This window comes from Macadamia integrifolia, chromosome 9 (genome assembly GCF_013358625.1).
Source record: "Macadamia integrifolia cultivar HAES 741 chromosome 9, SCU_Mint_v3, whole genome shotgun sequence".
NCBI lineage: Eukaryota > Viridiplantae > Streptophyta > Magnoliopsida > Proteales > Proteaceae > Macadamia > Macadamia integrifolia.
This window is the reverse complement of record NC_056565.1, coordinates 32,961,020-32,987,200: the sequence shown is the minus strand read 5'-3', so window position 1 is coordinate 32,987,200 and position 26,181 is coordinate 32,961,020. Positions and strand designations below refer to the sequence as shown.

The window sequence follows — 26,181 nt, the reverse complement described above, 5'->3', positions numbered from 1 at the left end:
TAATCGACATAATACGAAATGAGACCCATCTAATGCATTGATCGAAACCTAAAGCCGGACTGTGCCCAATAAAAGTCAAGACAAAAAAGACACCAACTTGATAAGAAACCAAAATCACGGATCCAAATCCTCTATTATTCTTTATTCTTAGGGAAATTATTTGGTACCACTCATCAAATTGAAAATAACTTAGAGTAACACCCACAAATAAAAATAATGTCCAGTAGACCCCTCACTTCAAATTATATATAAAAAATCCATTCCGTTAGGTTTAAGGCGTTAAGTGATGATGTCACCAGTCATTTTTTTCACTAAATAACCAATCTACCCTTGTGGATATGTTAAGTTACTACAATGACCTCGCCCCCAATTAGTAAAGCAGACAACAGCTGCTTTGATATCCCTAACCTCTGGTCACCGCTGATGCTCTGCTCTATTCACCTGCGTAGACTACACCTACGAACATCTAATAATTTGTTTTTGAATCCTCTCTTATTCATGTTTATGTTTTCTTTTTAGAGTTTGTAATGTTGCAGACATTATTCTGTAAAATTTGATGGGTAATGGAGCGAGAAAACGAATAAATTGTAGTGAGACAAGAGGAAGGTGAGAAGGAGAAGGAATATGGGTTTGCAGGGAAAAGTGGTTCCAGAATCATCACTGATGGAATTTACAACCTCCAAGCTGCGAAATCTAAATCCGTTGAACCCTTTGAGAATTGTAATTCAAGGAGTTCGACCTGTTTGTGTTGAAGCTCCACTCCTTCACAACCACCTCCTGCACAGCCCCCTTCTTCAACGCCACTTTCTACAACTCTTGGAGTAAGTGAGATAGTTTGTTATACGGTATGAGAAGTTGTTTAATAGATGCAATATACATTAGAGGAATTGAACTTGTTAGGGTTATCAATGACTAAAAAGGAGGAACAACTCAGCTTTTTGACCAATTTGGTGTTTGTGGGGACACTGAAAAGCCAACCACTAAATGAAATGCTTTCCTTAGTACTTATACTTGTTTATGAAGTAATGAATCAAGCATGGATGCATAAACCATAAATATTTTTTAAAGGGTACTCAAAGCAGACATCATAATTATGATGCAAGTGAAGAAAAACAAAGAGCCACAAAGACATACCACAACTCACATGATCTTTCACCTTCGTGACTACACCTTTCTCCCTCCAATCAATGGAAGACGGAAGTTGAGCCGAGAAACTGGGAGTTGTGAAAGATGAAGAATTTCGAGGGGAAGAGCCAAGGGCATCAACAGAAGTGAGAATGAGGCCCAACCGGGAGGCTTTGAACTCATTTGTGGGTTCTTTTAATTGATGCAACAAACATTGCCAAATATGAATTCAAGGAGTTACACGAATCGATCACTGTATAAAATTAGCGTGGATTACGATCGCTCTAACTTGATTACAATTTGAGTTTTTGCATAATCGATCACCGTATAAACTTGATGATTGGGATATATTTCCTATGGATTATAGTTTGGGTTTTTGCAATAATCGGAGCTCTTTATTTATACTTTCCCTCTTTGATTATAATCACTCTAATCCTAAGCTTAGCTTGGCCGGAGTTTACAGTGGCTTCATTTGCGTCCTCATCACGGCGTCATGGTCGTGGGTGGTTTTAGGAAATACTGAATCTAAAGGTAAACCAATTGGTCTGATTTGGAAATGATTTCTTGTCAATTTGGGTTGGTTTAGTGTGTATATTGATATTTGTACCTTCCATGTAATGATTTGAAAGAAAATGAAATCTATTTAGAATTTAAGTATAATGGTAAAAGAAACATTTTTCATTTTCAATTAACAGTGTTATAAATTATTGGTGCGATAGATATTATTTTCAGTTTTTTTTGTTACTCCAAATTATTTTCGATTTTAAGGTGGGTAGTAGATAATTATCCTTATTCTCATGTTATTATAGGGGCAGAAGGCGACACATGACGACGCTGACGTGAACGGCTATAATGATGTGAGAGAAGGTGGAGTTATTCCTGCCCGTTTTATCATGAGAAGACCAACAAGCAGACCGGTTCTCCACGGACCAAATACGACCGACCAGAACCGATCGAGGGTTCTCTATCCACATATTTGAAATACGCTCTTTTCTCTCCCTCTCCCTCTCCCTCTCAGTGTTCTCTGATCTCTCTCTCCTCTCTCACTTCGCTTATCTCTCTCGCCCGAGGCTCTCAGTTTTACGAATCGAACTTCACCCGAAGCGATCTCTTTGATTCGAACCTCACCTCACGACGTTGGGGTTTTTTATGCTGGTTTTTTTGGGGCCCTCTGATTTCTCTCGCCCGAAACGAAGATCAGGTAAGATTCTCCTGATCTGAGATCTTTGTTACTTTTATCTCTCTCTGAACGAAGATCTGGTTTGGGGTTTTACATTTAAGTTAGGGTTAGATGCGAGCTTTGTTAGCTATGTTACCAGGTCTCTCTCTCTATCTAAAATCGATGAACATTCATGTACTGCAGGGTTTTTTATTTTTGGGTTATATTGTTTGAGCTATTTTGCATCATGAAATCGATGAACAAGTTCATGTACTGCAGCTATTTTGCACTGTGTTTAACCTAAATGTGGGGGCTTTGTTAGCTCTGTTTCCTGTATCTCTCTAATGTAGGACTAGATTTGACAAAATGTAGGACTAGATTTGACAAACCAAACTAGACCCAATACTGCAGGAACTTATAAACCAAAGAACAACCAGATTTCCACTAAGATAACCAATTAAATCAGACCAACGGAAACAAAGCAAACATCAGCTATCGATCTAAGAAAAAACCCAGTAATTTCTATGACTAAACAGTACCAGATGGGCAGAGACAACTCAAGGACTGATAACAGTTCAAAATAGTGTCAAACAATTGGTAATTAATGATTCAGAATCTGAAAATCACAGCAGGAATCAACCCAGATCAATCGATCTCAGTTCAGTCCAAAACAGATCACTAAAAGACGAAAAAACAGAGATTTTATAGAACTTCCAAACGGCTGGTCAGAACCAGCCCTAACTTAGGCCGAGTTCTCCTTGGATGCTAGAAAAGCCTCGATCAAAACTGTAGCCCCAACAGAGAACTAAAACTGCTACAGGTTCCAGGAACCGATTGTGCAGAAAAAAGAGATTTTTCTGGGCAGATTAAAAAAATAAGATACCTGTCTTATGAACAGTAGCAGATCTATGAAACAAGCTTGAGAATAACTAAAAAAGCAATAAGAAGATACTTGTAGAACCCTCATGGACTTCACGCTGCAAGGAGTCAATTGGATCAAACACCAATTCCTTCAGCCTTGATCAAACACAAGACAACTCTTCATGAAGAAGACAATAGCAATAGCCATTATTTTTTTTATCAAAATCATTATAGGCTTTTAGGAGCCTCATCTTCTTTATTTATAATGTTAATGGGGGAGGGAATTACAAAATAGAAGGTTCCTCAAAAAGGAAACCAAATATTCTCCTAATACAATAGTTACTAAAAACTGAAATTAGAAACTAACTGAAACTAGAAACTAGTTGAAAAAGGAAACTAACTACCAATGACTTGATTCAGTTAATAACTTGACTCCTAAGGAAACAAATACAACTCAAATCAAGCCCAATTAAAAAGGAAACTAATGAAAATGAAAACTAACTAATAATCCCGTACTCAATCTTAGAACCCCCTTTTAGACCCATAAAAGTGGTCTATTACACTCAAAACACATGGGATCAAAGGCCTAACATGTATGGAACTCAACCTTAGGCTTATTCATAATAAAACAAGCCTATTTTGGTAATTAATTTGCATCACTCTCTCTCTCTCTATATATATATCTGAAATCGATGATATTGTTTACCTATCCATTGATATGTAGAATAAATTGGTATAATTTAAACAATTGTTACTGTGTTATTTTATTCAAATGGTAGAATAAATAGGTCTGTTGTTTGATTCAAATGGTGCTACCTTTCATGTGCTGTGTTTGTTGGGTTTTTTTAATTGCCGATTATGTTAATAGCATGTTCTCTTTAAATGGTGATTCAAATGGTGTTACAAATCATTGTTCTCTTTTTAATATGGGATCTGGGATCTGGGATCTTGTTTTTCCTTGGTTCTAAGATCTGGTTTTCCCTTGTTTTTCGTTGTTTCAATATTTTGTGAAGGGCCTTAACATCGCAATTTCCAATTTCTATCTGGTTTCAATTGTTGCTATACTGGGTTGCATTGGGGTAGTATATGATATGTGACATCGGTTAAGCTTCTTCCCTACATTCAATGTTGTTTACTATACAACTACATTCAATGTTGTTTACTATCCGGTTTATTTTTTGCTATCTCCTTTTATACCATATAACTACCATTCAAACTACAATATAGTGAGAAAATCCCAACCGAAATAGCACATTGTGATGCCAAAACTTCAGAAACCAATATCATATTAACATCCCACAAAATGATGCTGCTCAGTACCTCTCTCTCTCGCTCTCTCTCTCTCTCTCTATATATATCTCACCAGAAACTGAAGAATGAACAAATATCAGAGATCAGATTTCAGATGGATGTACAGGCCTAAGAACAGAACATAGCTGATATTCAGATTCAGCTAATTAGAGTAGAATGCCATTCATGGTATCTGTTTGACATATACCTAGCAGATCTAAAGAACGCACTAAAAGTTTCAACTGTAGAACTAAGAGTCTCGGTGGATTCGAACCACCGTACCATGGGTATTACCCTAGGTGCTCTACCAGTTTGAGCTAAAGACTCCTTACCTAAAAAAAAAAAAAAAAAAAAAAAAAAAAAAAAATCACTTGTTGGTACAATTGAGAGATAAGAACATCAAGAAAAATAGAGACATGTATGATAATTGCCCATCTGAATCAGAAAGAAATTGAAAAGTGATATCAGACTCATATATCCCAAACAATTTGAATGATCAAGGAATTTCTAATGAACAATGCCTTACAAATGCTAAGTATCGACAACCATTTAGAAAAAAAAAAAAAGAAAAAAGCAAAATATCTAATGGAAAACCAGCTTAAAAGTCAGGATGCTCAAAAAGAGAAATATCAAGTCAGGACAGAAGAACATAATCAAGCAATGCTTCTTTCTCCTCTGTACATGTCTCACACAGAATGGTCTGGATAAGTGAACCTAACATTCCACAGGGTTTCCTTAATTAGATTTTCTAGACCACGAGTTGAGTAAATCAAGTGAAAAAGACCATTCTAGTTTTACTTAATATTTATGTCTTTATGTGAGCAGCTATAAAATTAGAGATTGGATGATTTATGTTCATGTGACCTGACCAGTCATTGAAAAAGAAACTCTCCGATATCTAGTAAATGTTTCTTGTCCCAATTGGCCTTCATATTGTTCATATGCATTTCACAGCCACAAAGGACGGCTTCTTTCCGTCAACTAATCTTGGACTTGGCACAGAAAGAAAATTCCAGGATGAGAATATGGCATCATAATAACTGAAACTTATCCCTAAGAATCCTAACTTGGAGTATTTCCAAATCAGTGATCTACAAATCAAATCAATTTGGAGCTAATCAATCAAACTCCAGGTGAAATCACTTCTTCCCATATCAGCAAAAAATGGAAAGTAGGTGAGACTTACAGATTCTTGAATCTCCTATTTAACAGTGTAAAATGGGTCTTGAAGCGCAGCTAGATCAATCCTTCTTGTCTTGGGCAAAAGAGATGGAACGCCCCAACTTGGACAGATTTGAGACCCTAGTAAATCAGGTCTTCACTTCGGGAGAGGTAATAGCGCCTCCAAGTCGAGCTACGTGGAGGTGTCGTCCGAATGATTTGCAAGAGGGTGAGAGAGAGAGAGGAGATAGAGTCTGACTCGAACAACGGCTGGTTTCTTTGTTATCCAGGACTGAGATTTGCAAGAGGGAAGTTCCTGATCTGAGGATTTCTAGTGAAGAGGTTGCAGAGAACAGGGAGTGCGAGAGAGAGGAGGGCGCGAGAGAGGAGTTTGAAACTGATTTCAAAATCAAGATGCGTGTAGGGTTTTGTGTTACGTTCGACATAACAAGAATAATTGGTTTGGTTTGATATGGAAACCGGTTTGGGTTCTGGTTTATTTTGCCAAAATCGGTTTCATATTCTCCATCTTCTTTCACTTCATCCTAGCCATCCACGTTAGTGTTGCCACATGTTGCCTTCTGCACCTAGAATAACACGGGAATAACAGATCCTAGAATAACAGAGGATCTGGATCCCAAAATCATAGGGAAATTTTTTTATATATATACATGGAAAATCAAAATCAGACCGGATTAACCCAATATTATCATGTGTAGAAAACGATCATGTGTATCCGTTAGTGTCGACGCGTGTCACCGTTTGTATCCGTTTAAAATGCATTTTGCCATATGCTGCTATACAATATGGGAAAAAACTGAAACGGCTAACGATTCTGTTTAAAACGTACGTTTTAAATCTGAATTTTAAGGGTAAAATAGGAATTTTAACATATTCATTAGGGGGAAAAAAAAAACCATTCGATAGGATTTTGGTTTCTTGCTTTTTCCCCCTTACCCTTCTTCTCCGTCTTAGAATACCGAAACAGGGGCACTCCCATTCACCACTCCAGTTGCAGTGCCGTGGTGGATGTGATTGTATCTGACGTTCTTTTATTCCGAAAAGGTAAGATCTTCCTAAAATGTAAGATCTTTTTCTCTCTCCCCTGCTCTAACCCTTTCTTCCTCCCTTGACATATCCACGATAGTTTTCTTTGAGTTTCTATGGGGATTTTTGGGGTTTTGTCGCTTGGGGATATGCTATTATTTGGTATTTCAATGTCTGTGTTTATTCTTCTTTCCTGTTTTTAAGCTCGTATTTAGTTCATAGCGTTGCAAACTTGCAATAGCAGATACTATAGCATTCAGAGAGCTCAGGGGGCTTGCAGTTGGTATATGCGATCCCTAAAAGAACTAGTTTCTATTTTTTATCAAGAACCATTACTCCATATCCAACCATCATCTGTTGCTGATCTTTTGAAGTACTCAAGAGGACCTTTCAATCTACATTCGATGGTAGTGTAATCCCCATCTATGGTGCCTTTGGATGCTATTGTTAGTTTGCCAATGAATTGTACTGTAACGACTATTCTGGTTTCACATAGTTTCTAATTTTGGCAGCAAGCTTCCATATAGGGCCAATTGGGCCCTTGGATTGTGTCTACACTTTGTATCCTTGCACTAGTGTTGATTCCTTATTGTTGACCTAAGTTTTTGTCATGTTATAAACCCTGCTACTACTGTATTTAAGGGTATAACTCGCTGTCCTACGGTACATTCAATCCTACAATATGTATGGAGTTTTTTTTTTTACATTTTGGACTTTTTTTTTTTTATTATGGTGTATTAATTTTTAATTTGGAATTTACATTGGATGCTATATTTTGGATGATATATGCTTGAATGTTTGATTTTGTTGTAGTTTGGAACATTAGATGCATGTATACAACTAATAATCTCTCAATTTACATGAGTATACTATTTTTTTTTTGGTTTCGTTTCTTTGAAAACTACACGTTTAATACCCGTACCGTTCGTTTCTGTCCGTTTGCGGTTCCCCTTTTTTTTACCGTATTGTTCATCATTTTTATCTGTTTAAAACCCATACGTCTCTGTTTTTTTTCTGTTCCCGTTTTTGCTAACAATGGTCTCGAGGTCTCACACTCTAGCCCCTCATTTCTCTGCGTGTCTCTAGGCCCCCAGCACCTCAGTACCTTCATCCATGGCGGCATCTTGCCAAATCTTACGCTCTTCTTCAACATCTCCAAGTGTCAAATCTGTCCTGACTCAAACCTTTCGCTTCAAGACCACATCAACGACGCCCTCTCACCATAATCAACACCAGCTTGAGCAAGAGTTTACGAAGCCCAATGAGTTCTTAGGGTGCTGGAAAGCTCCCAAGGATCCAAAGGAAGCAGAGGCGAATCTAGGGCAGTTGAGGAGAGAGTACGCGAAGCAGGTTAAGGAGCTTCGCAAGCAGTATATCTATGAGATGGAATTGCAGAAGCAGGAGAAACACTTGAAGGACGAAGCCAAGCGAGAGGCTGTTCGTATTGCCAGGGAGGAGCGAAAGGCTGCCAAGGCTGCTATGGCTCAGGTTCGAGCTGCTGAGCGGAAGGTCCTCGAAGAGGAGTTCCGTCAAACCCTTGTGAGTAGATCAATTTCTTCCTTTTATTGGTGTTTTTTTTTCTCTATCCTTGTTTTCTTATTTATCCATTTCATTAATTGCATTATTTATTTTTGAGAAATTGAAACCAGTTTCTCGCTTCCCTAATTATCAAATAGCATTTCTTTTATCTTTCATGGCCTTCTGTAATTCCATGAATGATCCTTTTCTTTTTTAATTGAATGACGTTTTTTCAGGTAAGAGGAGAATGTAATAGTACATCTCGAATGTGAAAAATCAAAACTAGACAATAACATGAGCAGCTAATTTCGCACTGAGGAATACTAGTCCCGTAATGCAGTCTCTGTCTCACAGATCCCTATTTGAAGTATTACTATGGGACAGACATGTGCGAAGTTCAAATATGACAGGAAAAGTTGGCTGACTGCTTTGAGTCTGTTAGGTCATGTGTATGGGATCGTTTCTAATTTTATGATTGAATGTTAATTGGATTGGATGCCTCCAACTCAATTTTTTAGGAAATGTCAATTTTTGGACGATCCTCAAAACTTCAATCTGTTTGGTGATCTTGAGAACACTGTAGTCATCCTGGTCATATAACTATGAGATGATGATATTGGACATTTGGCTGAGATTTTAATATGTTCATGTTATTCTCTAAACTTATAAAGTTTCAATATTGATAAATTACACAATGTTATTGTTGCAAAACAAATTTCTTCAGTCAAGATTAAGTAAGACAATAGATATTCCTTAACTTATGAATGTTCCTATATCATTTAGTCCATGTCATAATGCTAGAGGAAAGAGGAGGAAAAGGGTCTTTCATGTCAATCCTACATACTATTTGATTAACATAATTGAGGCATTGGAATAATTTTCAGCAGGATCGATCAATCTAACAGGATTCCTGAATTGCTGTAGACCTGTAGTTGAATGTTGTTGGGAGTCTAAAGGTCAAACTTGTTAATTAGCCAACAAAAGAATCAGGTTGTCTGGGTTACTCCAGCCTTACACAGAAGAGATAAGTCTAATCTGCCTGTACTTTAATTGAAAGTCCACTATCTGAACACACTACTAATAAATGCCAAGAAGTAAACCAAATATATACAAGATTAAATAGAGTGAAAAATAGATAATTCAGCCACTCTCTATAAGTCAGTTGGAAACCTACCTAAGAAAAGAAACTACTATTATGGAGAACCAATTTGGTTTTATGTTAGGAAGATCCACGACAAAAGTTATTTATTTATTTAGGAGACTCATGGAAAGATTTAGAAATTGCAAAAAAGATCTCCATGTGGTCTCTATTGACTTAGAAAAAGCTTATGACAGAGTCCCTAGAGAGTTAATCTGGTAAGTGCTTGAGAAAAGTGTTTCAAGTAAATATGTGGATATAATTAGAGATACGTATGATGATGTGGTGACTAGTGGAAGAACTGTGGGGGATCAAGGTTGTGAATTTCCGATTACAATTGGGTTACATCAAGGATCAACTTTAACCCCTATTTGTTTGTACTTATCATGGATGAATTAACCTGAGACATTCAAGATGATGTTCCTTGTTGTATGCTTTTTGCTGATGATATTGTTTTGTGGATGAGATAAAAGTAGGGACTAATGTCAAGTTGGACTTATGGAAATCAACATTGGAATAATTTTTTTTTAAGATAAGTAGAGCAAAGACGGAGTATATGGTGCAAGGATGGATAATGATGTGGTGAAAATTGATGGAAGGGAGGTTCCACAAAGTGATTATTTTAGGTATGTGGGATCAATCATAAATAAAGAAGGTGATATAGAGGATGATGTTTCACAAAGAATTAAAATAGGATGGATGAAGTGGAGAGGTGCATCCGGAGTGTTGTGTGATTGACGTATTACGTTGTGAAGATAAGAGGGCTCTGCATCTTCAATCAGACTGTTGATCAATTCCGTTGTTTCAATATCGTTATCAGGATTATAATCGGGCCGATCTGGATAAGAAGGAATAGGATCATAACATTCAGTTGCGGTTCTTGGTCATGGATATTCAAATAGAAACGACCTCTTCATACTTTCTTGGAGTGTATGAATGTTGTCTTTCATCAAAAGTGATACGTCGGAGATATATTCAACATCCATGATGAAGATGCAGAATTGAAGACATACTCAAGGAGGAGGAAGAAGAGGGTCAACTGTGGCTAGGAGGTCAACCAAGTCCAGCCAATAGGTCCACGGCTCGGGCTGTGATGGGGTTTACTAGTTTCTAATTTCAGTATTTTATTTTCCTAGTTTTTATTTCCAGATTTGGAAACTAGAGGACTTGTTTTTATTTAGTTTCCTTTTTTCAGTTTTTGGAAACTAAGTTTTAGCTTCTATTATTGTACCCCATCACTATTCTAAATAAAGGAGGGCTCTCACATACAAGCCCACGATTTTATGAATGAAATAATGCTTCTGCGTTTTTGCTCCCTTGTGAGTGTGCTTTATGTGTGATCAAAGTGACGGACTGGTGTTTGATCCAGTGACTCTTTGCGGCGTGAAGTCCAAGAGGTCTCTTCAAGTTTTATTCTTCTTCTTTCAAGTTTTTTCTGCAAGATTCTACAGGCCAGGTACAGATCTGATCCTATTTCTGTTTTCTGGTTGTTAGAAACTCAGATTCTCTTCCACTGACCCTCTACTGATCTGGACTTCCAGCCACCCGATGGCCTTACTAATTTGGTCGAGTGTTACCCCTGTTGAATGCGTGGTTCGACCCTGTTTTGGAGTCTATCAGACCAGAGAAATGTGAGTTATAGGAATTCTCCCTATTCTGGCCGATTGTATTTAGTTGAAGTTTCTGCCCGGAATTTTGGTTCGACTGTTCTGATTGTTGGTGCATTATTTAGTCTCTGTTTTCCTATGATTTTGTCTGATGCAGATCCGGGTTCCAAGAACAGGAATCGGATTGCTTAGGGCCCACAATAAAGTAGTAAATTCAAAATATAAGGAGTAATGGCAGTTCTGTAATTAACTGAAACTAAAGGGAGGTGGCAGTTTAGTAATTACAGGAAAACTAGAAAGGATTGGCAGACTTGTAAATAAAAGGGATCTTAAAAGGAGGAAAGGAGGTTAAAGTAACTGATGGGATATGAAGGGAATTATCAATTATTGACCATGAACAAATTAGGAACAACATTCAACTTGATGGCATGGTGTAAATAGGAGGTTAAAGTAAGGGGCAACAATAAGGCAATAAGACAAAAGAAGGACTTTTAACACAAAGGATAAAAATCTAGAAGAATTTTGAATCTCCACTTTTAGAAGAAGAGTGTAACGTATAAGGGGGAGGGGGTATTCTTGGAATGGAAAATAAACTCAATGGCAAGTTGTAATACAGTGGGGAATGGAAGGGGCATTAATATGAGATATTAGAATAAAGTAAAACCCAATCACCACTTTATGAAGTTGTCTTCAACTAAGCCTCAAGCGAAAACGCAGAAAACACTTTGGGGTTCAGGCGCAATTTTCCTCGCCATTGATTTGTTCTCTATGAAGTTCCAGGCGATGGAAGATGCTGCAAAGCCTTGCCGTACGCCCACCCTAATGGGTTCCATTGTTCAACACTCCAGGAGATATTATCGACTGAAACCAGACCTGGGCGGTACCTTTGGTTAACCTGAGTTGCAGGTTTATCTCTCCTAACAGAGATCTTCTTTGGGTCTGAAATTCTAGGGTTCAAGTCGCCTACGATAGGGGTTCTTATGCCCTAAAGCTCAGACCCATCAGAGGAGTATTGATGGAGATCGACCTCAACACTAAGGGCTGTTTATACTACCCAGAAAACAAAGTATTAGTAGTGAGGAGAAATAATAGGGAATTAAAGGGAGATCGAAACCTCTCTTTGAGACTGCTAGGGTCGCAGGAATAGAACCAGAAAAGAAAGAGCAAGAAAAAAATAATGACAGGAGAAGGGAGGGAAGATAGAGAGAAAAGAAAGAGTAAACAGAGGGGAAAGAAAGAAAAGGCTAAAGGGATTGAAAAGAGAAGTAAGAGAAGAATATCAGAGAAGGGAAAAGAGAGAGATGGGTAGAGAATATTAGAGAAGAGGGAGAAAGAAAACATCCATGGCCGCCATCGACTTCAACCAAAACATATTGTCTCAAATTCATTCAAATCTAAAACTGAGTTCTCCATTACAGGGCTATTTAAAGAAAAATAATGACATAATTTTGGAAGCTAATTAAAAATGGAAACTAAACCTAGATAGCAACTAAAATAAAAATCAAATCTAAATAAAAGACTGTTAATCTAATCTCTAACCAATAAAGGAAGTAAATAAAAATCAAGTCTAAAGATAGCAACTAATTCCATCGCTGAGCTGCATCACTTTCCTGATTTCCTGGTTATTATTCAGCTACTGAATTGCTGAATTATTTAGATCGATAGGGCTGATCCTTGCTTAGTTATTTCAGTCTTGCTAGTATTCTGTTGTTTACATATTTGGAGGTTGAATGGGTGTCCTTCGATAAGTATCCTGCTGTTTGGAACCAGATTACTTTGTTGATTCTAGTTCTACATTATGAAGAGCTCCAGGTTCGGCTCTGATACAAAATTGATGCAATCTTGGGTTTGATAAACCTGATTATAGGTTGTTATGGGCCCACCTGAATTATTAAATCCAAATATAAAGAGAGGATTGCAATTTTGTAATTTCGGAAATGTATCCCCTTAAGAGTACGGACAGCAATTGAAAGGACCAGATTATAGATAAAGTTGGAGAAGAATGGTTATTCTGGAAATTAAAAGAGTGAAATATAGATTCAATAAAGAAAGGAGGGGCTACGTGCATGTAATATAAAATATGGTTCTAAATGCTAATTCGAAGATGACCCTGTTCTTCAACCTCTCGATTGTTTTCAGTCAATGGTAAACCACTTGGGTTCAAGCATGAGATTTGCCTCCTTATGAACTCATTCAACCTAAGATCTTGGGGATAAAATATATGCTACATTGGAAGAACAATCGGTGAAGGAACTAGCATGATCTGATATCAGATCTTGAGGTATGTTCCTAACCCAACCCGAGTTTGAGCTTGATGCTCTCGATTCAAGCAGGTTTTTTAACTAGAATTTTGCTGGCAGGGTCACTCAAAGGTAGGAAGTAACCTCCCAAAGTTGTAGAGAGAAGAGGGTTGGGAGATTGATGAGAAAATTTTTCCTGACTGGGAGAGGTTCCTGTCAGGGACCATGACCACAACAGCAGAAGCTGAGGCTCAGGTTGTGGATGCTACTAGCACCATCAATACAACAGTATGGCAGCGACACATGATCTTGAGTGAGTGGGTTACCTGTGTGTTTGCGGGTGTGCCTTCCTTGGCAGGACTTGGGTTCAGCCAGCCTTGGGTGTGCCTGTGTTGAGGAGGAGGAGGAGGAGACCCTACCGTAAAACCTTAGTTTCTTTTCATTGAAATCCAGAACTGGATATTTTAATGGTCTTGCTTACATATAAAAAAAAGTTTCAAAACTCAAAAAACTAAAAATAGAATTCAAAGCTAACTGGACTCTTATCACCCTGTCAACATGAATAAAATAATAAAAGGAATTTACATACTAACCCCTAATTAACCCTCTCACATCATCAATTATGAGTTGCATAAGCTATATCGGGAACTCGCTGAGAATCAACAAAAGATTGACTCGAAACTTGACCAGCAGATGGCACATTCTGAAGCCAATTCGGTGGCGGGTGGATTTAATTTTGGGAAGCCTAAATTTCAACTGAAGAAATCAAACAAGCTTGATGTAGAATAAAACACTAACTTCCTACGAAAGTCTCAACTTAATAAAACTCTTAATGGCCCGGAACTGTAAAATGAAACAAAAATAAGCTTTTAAAAAATGGACATGATGGGCCTTTTAAAGCTGGATCGCGACGGGTCTTTTAATACTGGTCTTCATGGCCAGAGCTGGGCTGGAAGGCTGTAATTATGGGGGCTTAAAACTGTCTATATCAATGGGGTTTAAGGGCTGAACAATGCTGCCGGTCTTCTCTTCCACCTTCATTAGCCCTTAAGCTCTTATTTACTTGCGCTCATTATGGATGATTTAACCAGAGACATCCAAGACGAGGTCCCTTGGTGTATGCCTTTTGCTAATGATATTGTGTTAGTAGATGAGACAAAAGCAGGAATTAACATCGAGTTGGAGCTATAGTGATCAACCTTGGAATCAAAAAGTTTGAAGACAAGTAGAAGAAATGGTGTGTGACTTTAGTTACACTAGGATAGTTAATGAGGTGGTGAATATTGATGATAGGGAGATTCCACAAAGTGATTATTTAAGGTATTTGGGCTCAATCTTAAATAAAGAAGGTGATATAGAAGATGATATTGCTCATAGAATTAAAATAGGTTGGTTGAAGTGGAGACGTGCGTCTGGAGTATCGTGTGATTGGCGTATTCCTATAAAGCTCAAAAGAAAATTTTATAGGACTGTCATCCGATCGACTATGATGTATGTAGCAGAATGTTGGGTAGTTAAGTAGCAACATATAGATAAACTAAGTGTAGTGGAGATGAGGATGTTGAGATGGATGTGTGACAAAACTAGGAAGGACAAAGTTAGGAATGGCCCCATTAGAGCTGAGAACAATCGAGGGAAGAAGAGGGTCTTCTTCGAATTAGCAATTAGAACCCTATTTTATATTATTTGTGTGAAGCCCCTCGATGCAGTTATTCGGATGGTTGCTTAGGGCTATTTTTGTAATTTATTATTATTATTATTTTATTCCTGTTGATGGAATCAGAGGAAAGATAATGGAGTCTGATCCAAACCCTACTTCAGAGTTAGAGTTGGAGTTTGAGTAGGATTTATTTTAATTTTTAGTTTTTGAGTAGGAGTCTTGTTATCCTCTTTATATACACAAATGTAACCGATGATGAAGAGGAGTTTTGAATAGAATAGCTTACCTCATGTGGTGCTTCTGTTGCACAACTCTGGCTGCTGTTCCGCTTCTTCTTTTATCTTCCGTAACAGGTCAGATTCCCTTCAACCCTTCTGCTACTTTCTTCTTTATTATTTCCTCCTAATATTCCCTCCTTCCCGCCCCCCCAAAAAAAAAAAAAAAAAAATCCCTCGATTCCTTCCTTATTGTTTTTTCTTCCGATCATTCTTTCGGCGCTAACTGAGTTCAACCATAGAGGGAGTTGATCTTTCTCAATCCTTATTCTCTTAGCTTCAAACTTTGGGGTCTGAGACCTCATCCTAGGGCAATTCAGATTGTAACGTCTGATGTGACATATCGTCTGAATAGAAAGTCCTACACCAAGTTTTGAATCTGGTTCATATTCTTCCAACCAGTTGCAGAATAATTGATGCCTATTACTGTGATCCACTGGGACTCCTTGTTACTTGCATTCAATAGATTAGTGAATTGAGATTCACCACCTGGAATTTCAGCCCTATCGGTGATCATAGGAGAGAGTTTCTCCCTTCGAAACTGGTACTATTCCACTGCTGGATGTGCCTTGTTCGAAGGATGAAGATGACCTTCCCTTTGTCAACATTTAAAGCCCTCTTTACCTCCTTCAAAATCTATTTACGATTTTGTCCTAAGTTTTGTTTGCTTCTCAAAAAAGTCCTAAAGTGTTCTGGTACTTATGAAAAACTGCCATTGATCTTCAATTTGGTTTATTTATCATTTTTGTGGGCCCAAATGTGACCTATATCAGGGTTTTGGAACCCTAGATTGCATCACTCCTTTCTTAATTGAATTCATGTTTCATTATTTCTTTTAATTTCCAGAATAATTTTTCTTCTCCAACTTTATTTACAATATGGTCCCTACTATTGTAGACCATACTCTTAAGGGGTTAAGATCTGAATTATGGGATTGCCATTCCTCTCCTTGTATTTGGATTTATTAATTCATGTGAACCCATAACAACCTGTAATCAGGATTATTGAACCTGTGATTGTGTCACTGAGATTAGGGGGCCACTTAAGAATTCGATTGTGGAATCTTTTTATGCATTGACGGACAACTTATCAAGTGTGGGTCAGCCTTGCTGCACAATAATTTAGTAGCTTGACTCTATTAGCTGATGTTGACTTCTCTTTGCCAGATACTTGAACAAGAATATAATCTTGATTGGCCCCTACCTTTTCTTAACTTTAAAAGAATTGGTACACTTTCAGCAAGCAAGTCCTTCCAAATACTAATGCCTTTGTACAGGAAAAGACCTTGTAAAATTAGGAGAATACAGGGTTAATTCACAGTATATTTGTATGGACAGCAATGACTTATTTTGCACCTTTTACATGACATGCCACTACGGTCGTCTCTGAGGATGGGCAAAAGTATAGCATCTATACACAGTAGAAAGCACATAAATTCACTCCCACTTTACAAACCTGATCTGCAGAAATCATCTCTTAAAGGACCTTTTTTTTTTTTTTTTCTTTTCAACAGGTGATTGATGAGTGGCTTAGATATGGCTCTGCTTTATGTCTAATTGATTAGAATATCTTGCAACTCTGTTCCCCTTCCCCCTCAAGATTATCATTTTTGAAATGATTTAAGAAAGTGGTCGACACCAACAACAACAGAAAACTCAGCCTTATTACAACTTAATGGGGCCGGCGACATGGATCCAAACAAAACAAATTGGGTAAAGACTGAGGTCTAAATAGGAAAGGGGGTTGCAGAGATGAGAAAAGAGCGATAAGAAATGAGATGAAAAAGACATAAGAGAGATTAAAAATGAATGCAAGATGAAAAATGAAAGATAAAAGTAAGAGGAAAGAGGCCAGCCCGGCAAGCTACGGGAAGCACAGCTAAATGGGGTTGACTGCATGGTCCTTGCTCTCTAATAAACTCTATCCGAGGTCATACTTGGTACAAGAACCAAATTATGCAGGCCTTTCTTCACAACTTCTCCTATGGTCATTTTAGGCCTGCCTAGCTCTTTTAACCTATTCAATCTGAATCATATCACTCTTCTTGACTGTGGCGTCCTTAGGCCTCCTTTGAACATGGCCATATCATCTCAAACGATTTTTTCGGAGTTTATCATTGAGCAGGTCAACCCCAAAATCAGTTTGAATACAGTCATTCCGTACTTTATCCTTCCTAGTTTTTCCGCACATCCATCTTAACATCTTCATCTCTGCTACACATAGCTTCGTAATATGACAATTTTTAAGTTTTAACAGCCCAAAATTCTGCCCCATACATCATGGCCGGTCGAACAACAGTCTTATAGAACTTCCCTTTAAGCTTTAAATAGATACGTCGGTCTCGCAGTATTCCTGTCGAACATCAGTCCTAACGAAACTGGTCAACAACGTTTAGAGAAAAATGAATCTAAACACTCGAATCCATGTCATATATAAAGGAAGTTACATCTAGCGAGGCTGCAAGATGTGTTCTTTAGACTTGTTAGCTTCTAAACCCTAATGATTTGAGCAGACTGGAACACAAGCGGGTATGAAGTAGAAGAAGTGAATAAAAAGAAAAGACAAAAGTTACAGATCCATGTAAGCCACAAGGAATCTATAGTCTACCATGACTCGGATGTAATTGAGGTTCAGCTGTAAAACATTCCATATAGTGTATGAGCTCCGTTGCCAGCCCTTTATGTAGATTCATTATAAAGTTGACTGACTGAACCACTTTGCAGTGTCATAAATGAATATTCTCCTTGGATTCTAGTCCTGAATCCTGATCTCATAGGGAAGCCATTTCTTTCTTCATCAGTTGAAAATGAAAACCTGTTGTTGCTACAATGTACTAGTTCAACACATTAATTTTCTTGAATTATTATGAGTTGTTTCCATTCTGTTCTTTTAGACCTTGTATGGCAACTCCTTGAGCAATCTTCTGATCTTTACTGACAGGTATTCAGTCTGATTTTAAAACAGTTATTTGAGTTCTCCCCTTGATAATTGAAGTTCAACATTGTTATTTAGTATTGTGTTATGCAGCCCAAAACAATTCAATTCAATATACTCATAGTTGTCACGGCGTCAAATCGATCCAAGGCGGTGGAGGGGTGGCTAATCGATTTGGCGATGAATCGCCTGTTTTGGCGTTGCCATGGCGGTCAAATCGCCCATGTGTCATTTTTTACTTTCCCTATTTTTCAAAATTATTTAGTATGCTACTTTTTATTTTCCCTATTTTTTAAAGTTATTTAGCATGCTACAAGCCTAGAATATATACTCTATAACATATAAAACCAACATTAAGCAACATCAAATCATAAAAAAATCAATATAGCCATATCATGTCATCAAAAATCAAAATGAATTATTGACTTATATAGTTATACATCAAGTCATCACTCATCAAGTCATAAAAAATCAACATGTACATTACACAAAACTAAAAAGTAAAAAGCTAACCTGTGACTAAAGCTTGAAATGAATGATTGGAAGTGAGTGAGCACTGAGCAACCTGAACAAAGTACAATGTATATATATATATATATATATCAATATATCATATATGAATCAGAGATATTGATTCATATCATATATGAATCAATATATCATATAAGAAGCCTCAAAACTCCTGATGGGACTTTGGTGGAAGGTAACGACCAGATTGGGAATTATACTGTTCAGTCATATGAGCAATTTTACAAAGCTGTGCCTTTAGTGGAGCATGTGGAGCTTCTTGAATCTATACCGAAGGTTCTTCATCAAGGTGATCACTATGTGCTTGATGTCTTACCAGGGAATGAAGAAATCAAAAGAGCTGTTTGGGACCTGGACCCAGATAGCTCTCCTGGTCCGGATGGTTTTTCTGGAGCTTTCTTTAGAAGATGCTGGAATATTGTCGAGTTAGAGGTGTGCAATGCAGTTAAGTATTTCTTTAGTACTAGTCAATTGCCCAATGGTGTGAACAACAATTTTGTGGTACTTATTCCTAAGGAGGAGGGAGCATCTTCTATCGATAAATTCCGGCCACTGTGTATGGGGAATTTTTATTGTAAAATTCTTTCCAAGATAATGGCAATGAGGCTTGCTAATTTGCTCCCTAGGCTGATATCTGAAGAGCAGGGGGCATTTCAAAAAGGAAAGTTAACCCATGACAACATCAGTGTGGCCTCAGAACTGGCCAATATGATGTTTGCTTCTATGAGAGGGGGAGGTCTGGGATTAAAAATTGACATCAAGAAAGCATATGATACTCTTTCGTGGTCCTTTATGTTTCAGGTGCTGCGGCGCTTTGGATTCACAGAGAAGTGGATAACATGGCTGAACCAAATCTTGATATCCTCTAAGATATCGATTTTGATTAATGGAGGTCCACAGGGATATTTTGGTGTGGAGAGAGGGCTGAGGCAAGGGGACCCAATATCTCCCATGCTTTTTATTATTGCGGAGGAAGTGCTATCGCGAGGTTTAAAGCATCTGATCGAGATTAATCAACTGAAGCCAATTCATGGGCCTCGCGGTGTCAAAACTCCTGCCCATATTCTATTTGCAGATGACATATTCATCTTCTCCAATGCTTCTATGAGGTATGTGAGGACTCTTAAAGAATTTCTTCTAAAGTACCAAGAGTTTTCTGGGCAGGGCATCAGCTTAGAAAAAAGCAAACTTTTTTTGGGAAAAATATCACCTTCCAGGAAGCATCGAATATCTGAAACTTTAGGCATTCCCATGTGTACCTTCCCTACAAGGTATCTAGGTGTGGAAATCTTCAAGGGAAGGATTAAAAAAGATACTTTGTTGCCGATTATGGACAAGGTTAAGGGGAGACTGGCGGGTTGGAAAGGGAAACTGTTGTCAATGGCAGGTAGGGTGGAATTGGTTAAATCGGTGCTTTCGGGGATGCCGACTCATAGTTTCTCTGTTTATTGGTGGCCTGCATCTCTCGTGGCGATGATGGAGAAATGGATGCGAAATTTTATTTGGACAGGTGATGTAGATACGGTTAAGGCTGTCACAGTGAAGTGGGACTCTATGTGTAAGCCCAAGGATGAGGGAGGGCTGGGCCTTAGGAGACTGCGAAAGCAATGCTGTGCAAATTGATTTGGAGGATCAAAACGGAGAAGACAGCAGCGTTAACCTTTCTCAGAGCTCGATTCCTAAAGAAGGATGGAAGATCCTTCAAAAATTGCAACACCTCCACTATTTTTGCAGGTCTCAGGAAAATGTGGTCCTTTGTGGATGACAAGGAGCGCTGGATCATAGGGAACGGTCAGCTTGCAAATTTCTGGAAGGATAAATGGTGGGGTCCAAAATCCATTATGGAACTTCTTTCGCTGGATAGTGACCATACTCTCTCTACATCAGCAAAGGTGGGGGAGTTTATCATAAATGGAGAATGGCGTCTACCTGAGGTAGTTTCTCCTATGCTTAATGAAATTTTTGGACAGATTAAAAAGATTGACATTCCGAGTTTGCAGATGGAGGATTTCAGGGTGTGGTCGCTAGTTCCTTCAGGGTATTTCTCCTCAAGGTCGGCTTGGGAGGCTGTTAGAGTGAAATCCTTGAAGGTGAACTGGTCTTCTTTGATTTGGCAGAAGAATCTTCCTCCAAGACACTCCATTTTTGGATGGAGAGTGGTGCAAGGTAGAATCCCAACGACGACCTGGTTTGCCAAAAAGGTGTTTATCTCCCATCCAGATGCAACCTGTGTGGAAAGGCTGAAGAAAGTATGGTTCATATTTTTTTACACTGTTCATTCTCCATATCAATATGGAAGAGTTTTTTAGATTTTTTTGGAGTGGCGTGGGTAAATCATCCAAGCATTCAATCATTGTTCCAGTGGTGGAAGAGGAAATCTCAAGTGATTCAGCTAAAGAAGCCATGGAAGTTGGGCTTGATCATCACTATCAACCATATTTGGTGGGAAAGAAATAAAAGAAGGCAGGAAAATAAAGAAAGGGCAGGGCGGTATGTCTTTCAAAGTATAAGGCAAGAGGTTCAGCTTTGCTGTGATGGATCAAGTGAAGAAGTTCGTTCGATTTCAGACTTGATGACCTGCAGGAAGATAGGTTTAAGTATTAGAAATCCAACTTCCCCTTCACCTCTTGAGGTTCACTGGTGTAAGCCTTCCAGGGCGTGGATGAAGATCAATGTGGATGGAAGTTCGCTTGGTAACCCAGGTAATGCAGGTGCTGGTGGTGTCTTACGGGATGATAAAGGCAAGGTAATCGACTCTTTTAGCATTTTTCTGGGAGTTAAACAAATATATGAAGCTGAATTTGAGGCAGTCTTGGAGGGTATTCTGCTAGCTAGACACTATCATGCTAGGGGTGTTTGGATTGAGTCAGACTCAGCGTCCGTGGTCTCAGCAGTTCAGAGAAGGGAGATTCCATGGTTTGCCCTGCAGAAATGGAGATCTGTTATTTCCTTTTTGGAGTTGGTGCAATGGAAGATCACTCACTGTTTTCGTGAAGCTAATGTAGTCGCTGATTTTCTGGCTAGGAAAACATCTAAATCTTGTACTTCAGAATTCTCAGTGGAGTTCCCGAGACATGTAGTTGATGAGTTAGCTTCTGATGCGTTGGACAGGCACCGTTTTCGATTTGGCTAAGCCCTTTGCTTGTTCCCTCTGCTGATGGCCATGCCGAAGGTGGAGGTTGCAAGTGGGTTTAGTGGGATCGGCCTGCCCTTTTGTATTTCTCTTTGTTTTGCTTTGTTCTCTTTTAATAAAATGACCTTTTAGCAAAAAAAAAAAAGATCAAATGATAAGATAAGTGGCTAACCTGTTAAGCTATTAATGACTTACTGAAGCAATGAAGCTTGATAGCAAATGAACTCAACATAAAATAAAAAAAGAAAACTTAAATAATCATTCAAGTTCAAAGTTCAAGTTTAAAGTTTAAAGTTTAAACCTTACATAAAATCCAAACACTCAAACAATCAAACACAAATAACTTAATCATCATAATCATCCAACAGATCAGCAGATGGCAGATTCCCTTGTTGTCCACTAGAAGCATTTGCATTTTCACCAAAGTTATCTATGACATCCAAGTCATCATTCACATCATCCTCTTCTTCCCCATTTGATTCTGATGACTCCCCAACAGCTCTCCCTCTACCACGGCGTGTGTAGCACATATTTCCTCTAGAGATTGATGATTGAGCTCTTCTGGGTCGATTGGGCCCCTCCACTGTTGCCCCCATTGCTCTACCAGCAACGTTCCATGTGAGATTAGCATCAGGATGGACTACATCATCCACTAGCTCGCCAATCATCCACTCACTACTCCAATCCAGTTTTTTAAGCACAAGTGGATCATAATTTCTGTTATCAAGACGCTTTTGTTGAAACCTTTCTTCTAGGTGGCGATTGTATTGAACATAGAATAGATCATTCAAACGTTGATGTTCCAGCCTATTCCTCTTCTTGGTATGAATCTGAATTCATAAACAATAGAGAACAACAAACAAAGTTATTGTTCCAAAAATAAAAAAGTCTAAAATATGAAATAGATGTAATATTCAGCTACTTACAAACTCAAATGTGCTCCAGTTGCACTTGCAACCAGAAGAGGAGCAACAAAGCCCTAGAATACGTCTTGCAACCTTTGAAAGCTCAAAAGCATGACCTCCAAATGAACCCCACCAAGTAACTATAAAAAATAAAAATATATAAAAAAATCTAGATTAATATTTAATATATCACACAAAGTAGCTACTAGCTACTAGGTACAAACAAAACAACTAAACAATGTACTTACTAGGACTCCTGGTTGCCCGTGATCTAATCGCCATATCTGAGGCAAAACCACCTCGAGAATATCTATACAAAGTGGATGGAGTATTTATCTTGTATTGTAAAGCTGGTTCGTGTATCATTCTTTCAATGACTTCATTAAATGTAAGCTGTAGAGAAGATATAATTTGGTAGTCACCATCATCACCTTCCTTATAAGAAAAAAATTTGCCAGGATTAAGAAATAGTGCTGCTCCATACAAAGGACGCCCTATCTGAATCTCCCAACGCATGTTAACAATATCTAACACTTTCTTGTATTACCTTTCTCTATCCCCAAAATTTTCTTTTATTTTCTTTTTTGCCTCATCCATGGCAAAGTGAACCTCAGGCATAGAAGGCCTCTCATCACCATCCACAATCCTCAAGACAGTAAGAAGTGGCTTTGAAGCTCTAAAACAATTTTCCACACCATTCCAAAATGCTACAGCAAACACCATATCAACCACTTTCTTCCTAGCCTCGGTCTTTGCCAAATTAGAACTAGTCTATTCTTCAGAAATAAACAAATGCCTTAAGTCATCTTTATGTTTTAACAAGCTTTGAAGTGTCAGAAATGCAGTTGCAAATCTAGTAGCTGCTATCCTCACAAGATCCCTCCCATTTGTTCTAGCCCTCACTGCATCAAGAATGCGTGTCTATAGATGAAGTTGGTTACTTTTTTTGCCTTACTTATCACATTCCTATTAGATTTGAAGAATCCTATTTCCTCCAACATCAGGTCAATGCAATGCGCTGCACAAGGAGTCGAATATACTTTGTCCTCTTCTGCATCAGCATTGTATTGGCTAATTTATAAGCCGATGCATTATGGGACACAACTTGCACAACATAGTCCTCTCCAATTTCTTGAACTTTATTATCAATCAATTCAAACAACTTCTCTACAGTTTGACATATATGAGATGTATCAATAGATTCCATAAAATAAGTCCCCTCTGGACAATTAACGGGGAAATTAATTAAATGCCTTCCTCATTTATTCGTCCACCCATTAGTCATAAGAGTGCACCCATATTGCTTCCAATACTCTTCATATTTATTCATCTCTCCAGATCTATCCTTTGCTGCCTTTAACAATGGCATTCTCACTTCATGATAACTTGGGGGCTTATATCCTGACCCGTACTGTGCAATAGATTCCACCATTACCTCAAACCTCCTTGACTTAAGAGCATTGAATGGAATACCACACTGATAAATCCAGTCAACAATGTGATTATCAACTCTCTCTTTTTCTTTCGCTGATCTAAACCGGTTCTCTATAGTAGTTTGAGGACTACCTTTAAGATGCCTCTCAGCAACCACTTGCTTAGGAGTTTGTCTAACATGAGCATCCATGGGGCCCCTTACTTGTGGCTGAATGACTACTTTCTTTCTCTTAGCAGCTGTCCCAGAGCTAGGAATAAGTCTAGAGGTTGTAGGAGTCCTATTAGACTGTCTTTGACCTTCAACTTCTATATCAACATCCACATCAACACCAGCACCAGCACCAGCACCAGCACCAGCATCAACATCAACATCAACATCAACATCAACACCATCATCATCCAAAATGTCTTGCATCATTCTTCTTATTGCGCATAAGAGCTGCATTCATCTCTGTAGCAATCGCTGCAGTTGTCTTGGTATACTTAGCAACATCGTCATATCCACCCATAAAATGTTGCTTTAACCTTTTAATTCCACACTTGAGGTTTTTTCCACAAAGAGTACATTTAACAAGGTTTTTGTCTGAAAGGTCATGGCCATACCCATACTTCCACCTAGGGTCATTTGATTTGGCCTTCCTAGTTCGGTCTTTGGACGGATCATATGCAGTCGTGCTTATATTATCACCCCCTCTACTACCACCAACAGTACCATCCATTATGAACTCCTATAGTCCTATTATCCTACAAGTTACAAAACAGAGTAACAAAGTATGTTAAGTGTTAACCAATAACATTAACATGATAACATCAAGTATTCAAGTTATAATTTATAAAACAGAGTAACAAAGTATGTTAAACAGTAACATTAACATTAAGTATGCAACTATACAAGTTGTAAAGATATAAACACTTGTTAAACAGTAACATTAACATATATGTAAACCAAAAACCATTAGAACAACATCAAAATCCAAAAAAAATTCAAATAAGCAGTCAGAAGCAACTTATTAAGTGATCCAAGAAAGGATTAAAATAAGGTAGTAAAACAAGCAATCCAATACTTCGATTCGGAACTAATTCTATATTTTTATTTATGCTGTTATGAAACATTAACCATAGAAGAAGGAAAAGAGAAGGAGAAGAACTGAAGAAGAAGAAGGAGAAAGAGAAGTGGAGAAGAAGAAGAAGAATCAGAATTCAGAAGCAGAAGACGAAGAAGGAGAGAGCTGAGAAGGAGGGAAGAAGAGAAGAAGGAAGCAGAAGACAAAGGAGGAGAGAAGGAGAGAAGGAGAGAAGGAGAGAAGAAGAGAAGAAGGAAGTTAGGAACAGAGAAGAGAAAGAGAAGCAGAGTAGCAGAGAAGGAGAAGAATAAGAAGCGGAAGACGAAGGAGGAGAGAAGGAATGAAGAAGAAGAAGAAGAAAGAGTAGCAGAGAAGAATAAGATGAAGACGAAGAAGGAGAAGGAGAAAGACATCGCAGGCCCTTAGGCCTCTTACCTTGGTCTCGGAGAAGGAGAAGGAGAAGAAGGACATCACTCGTAGTCGCAGGCGGAAGCTTTGAGGGTTTAGGTTCACTGCCGGAGAAGGAGAAGGTCACTCGCAGTTGCAGGTGGAAGCTTCGAGTGTTCAAGTTCACTTCCGGGGAAGGAGAAGGTCATTCGCAGTCGCAGGAGGAAGACTTCGACTTTCAAGGGTTTTCGAGGGTTCACTGTTCTTCAATTTGAGAAATTGATAGTTGAGACCCGAGAGTCTTGAGAAATTGATAGTTGAGACTCGAGAGTCTTGAGAAATTGATAGTCGATTGGGTTTTCTTCTGTTTTCTATTTCACCTAACAATAAAAATACAAGAAAGATAATATTCAACATCGTTAGCAAGTAAAAAAAAAAAAAAACCAATACAAAAAGCGATCGATTAGTATAATAGGCGTGCGATGGCGTCCATGGCGTTGACATGGCGACGCCTATAGGACCATGGTGGCCGCCAATCGTGGCTCCCATTAATCGTTGTACTACCATGTCCTCGAATTTCCGCCGGGATGCCAAATCGCCGCCTAAGCGACGCCATGACAAATATGAATATACTCATAAGAAGATGCTGCTGCTGCTTTTTTTACCCCCTTGAGTTGAAACTCTTTAGTTCGACTTCCATCAATACATTTGTTTT

General features: G+C 38.3%; 2 protein-coding genes across 13 annotated transcripts in view; both read left to right on the top strand.

The window, feature by feature from the left end:
- Positions 1–26,181, top strand: part of LOC122088770 (transcriptional corepressor LEUNIG_HOMOLOG-like) — an 87,715-nt gene that overhangs the window by 14,327 nt on the left and 47,207 nt on the right. The gene's annotated exons all lie outside the window — the stretch shown is intronic.
- LOC122088773 (stress response protein NST1-like) overlaps positions 2,052–26,181 on the top strand; it is a 28,959-nt gene continuing 4,829 nt past the window's right edge. For 6 of the 9 annotated variants that reach the window (XR_006143139.1, XR_006143137.1, XR_006143134.1 and 3 more), the window contains exons 1-2: positions 2,052–2,326; positions 7,730–8,182. Coding sequence is in view for 1 of the 9 variants with exons in the window: in XM_042658103.1 (XP_042514037.1) it covers positions 7,757–8,182 (426 nt within the window). In the remaining 8 variants the exon portion in view is untranslated. Of the gene's footprint in view, positions 2,445–6,520; positions 6,662–7,729; positions 8,183–26,181 lie in introns of those variants that run through there. The other 3 variants (XM_042658103.1, XR_006143141.1, XR_006143140.1) reach the window with 3 other exon arrangements.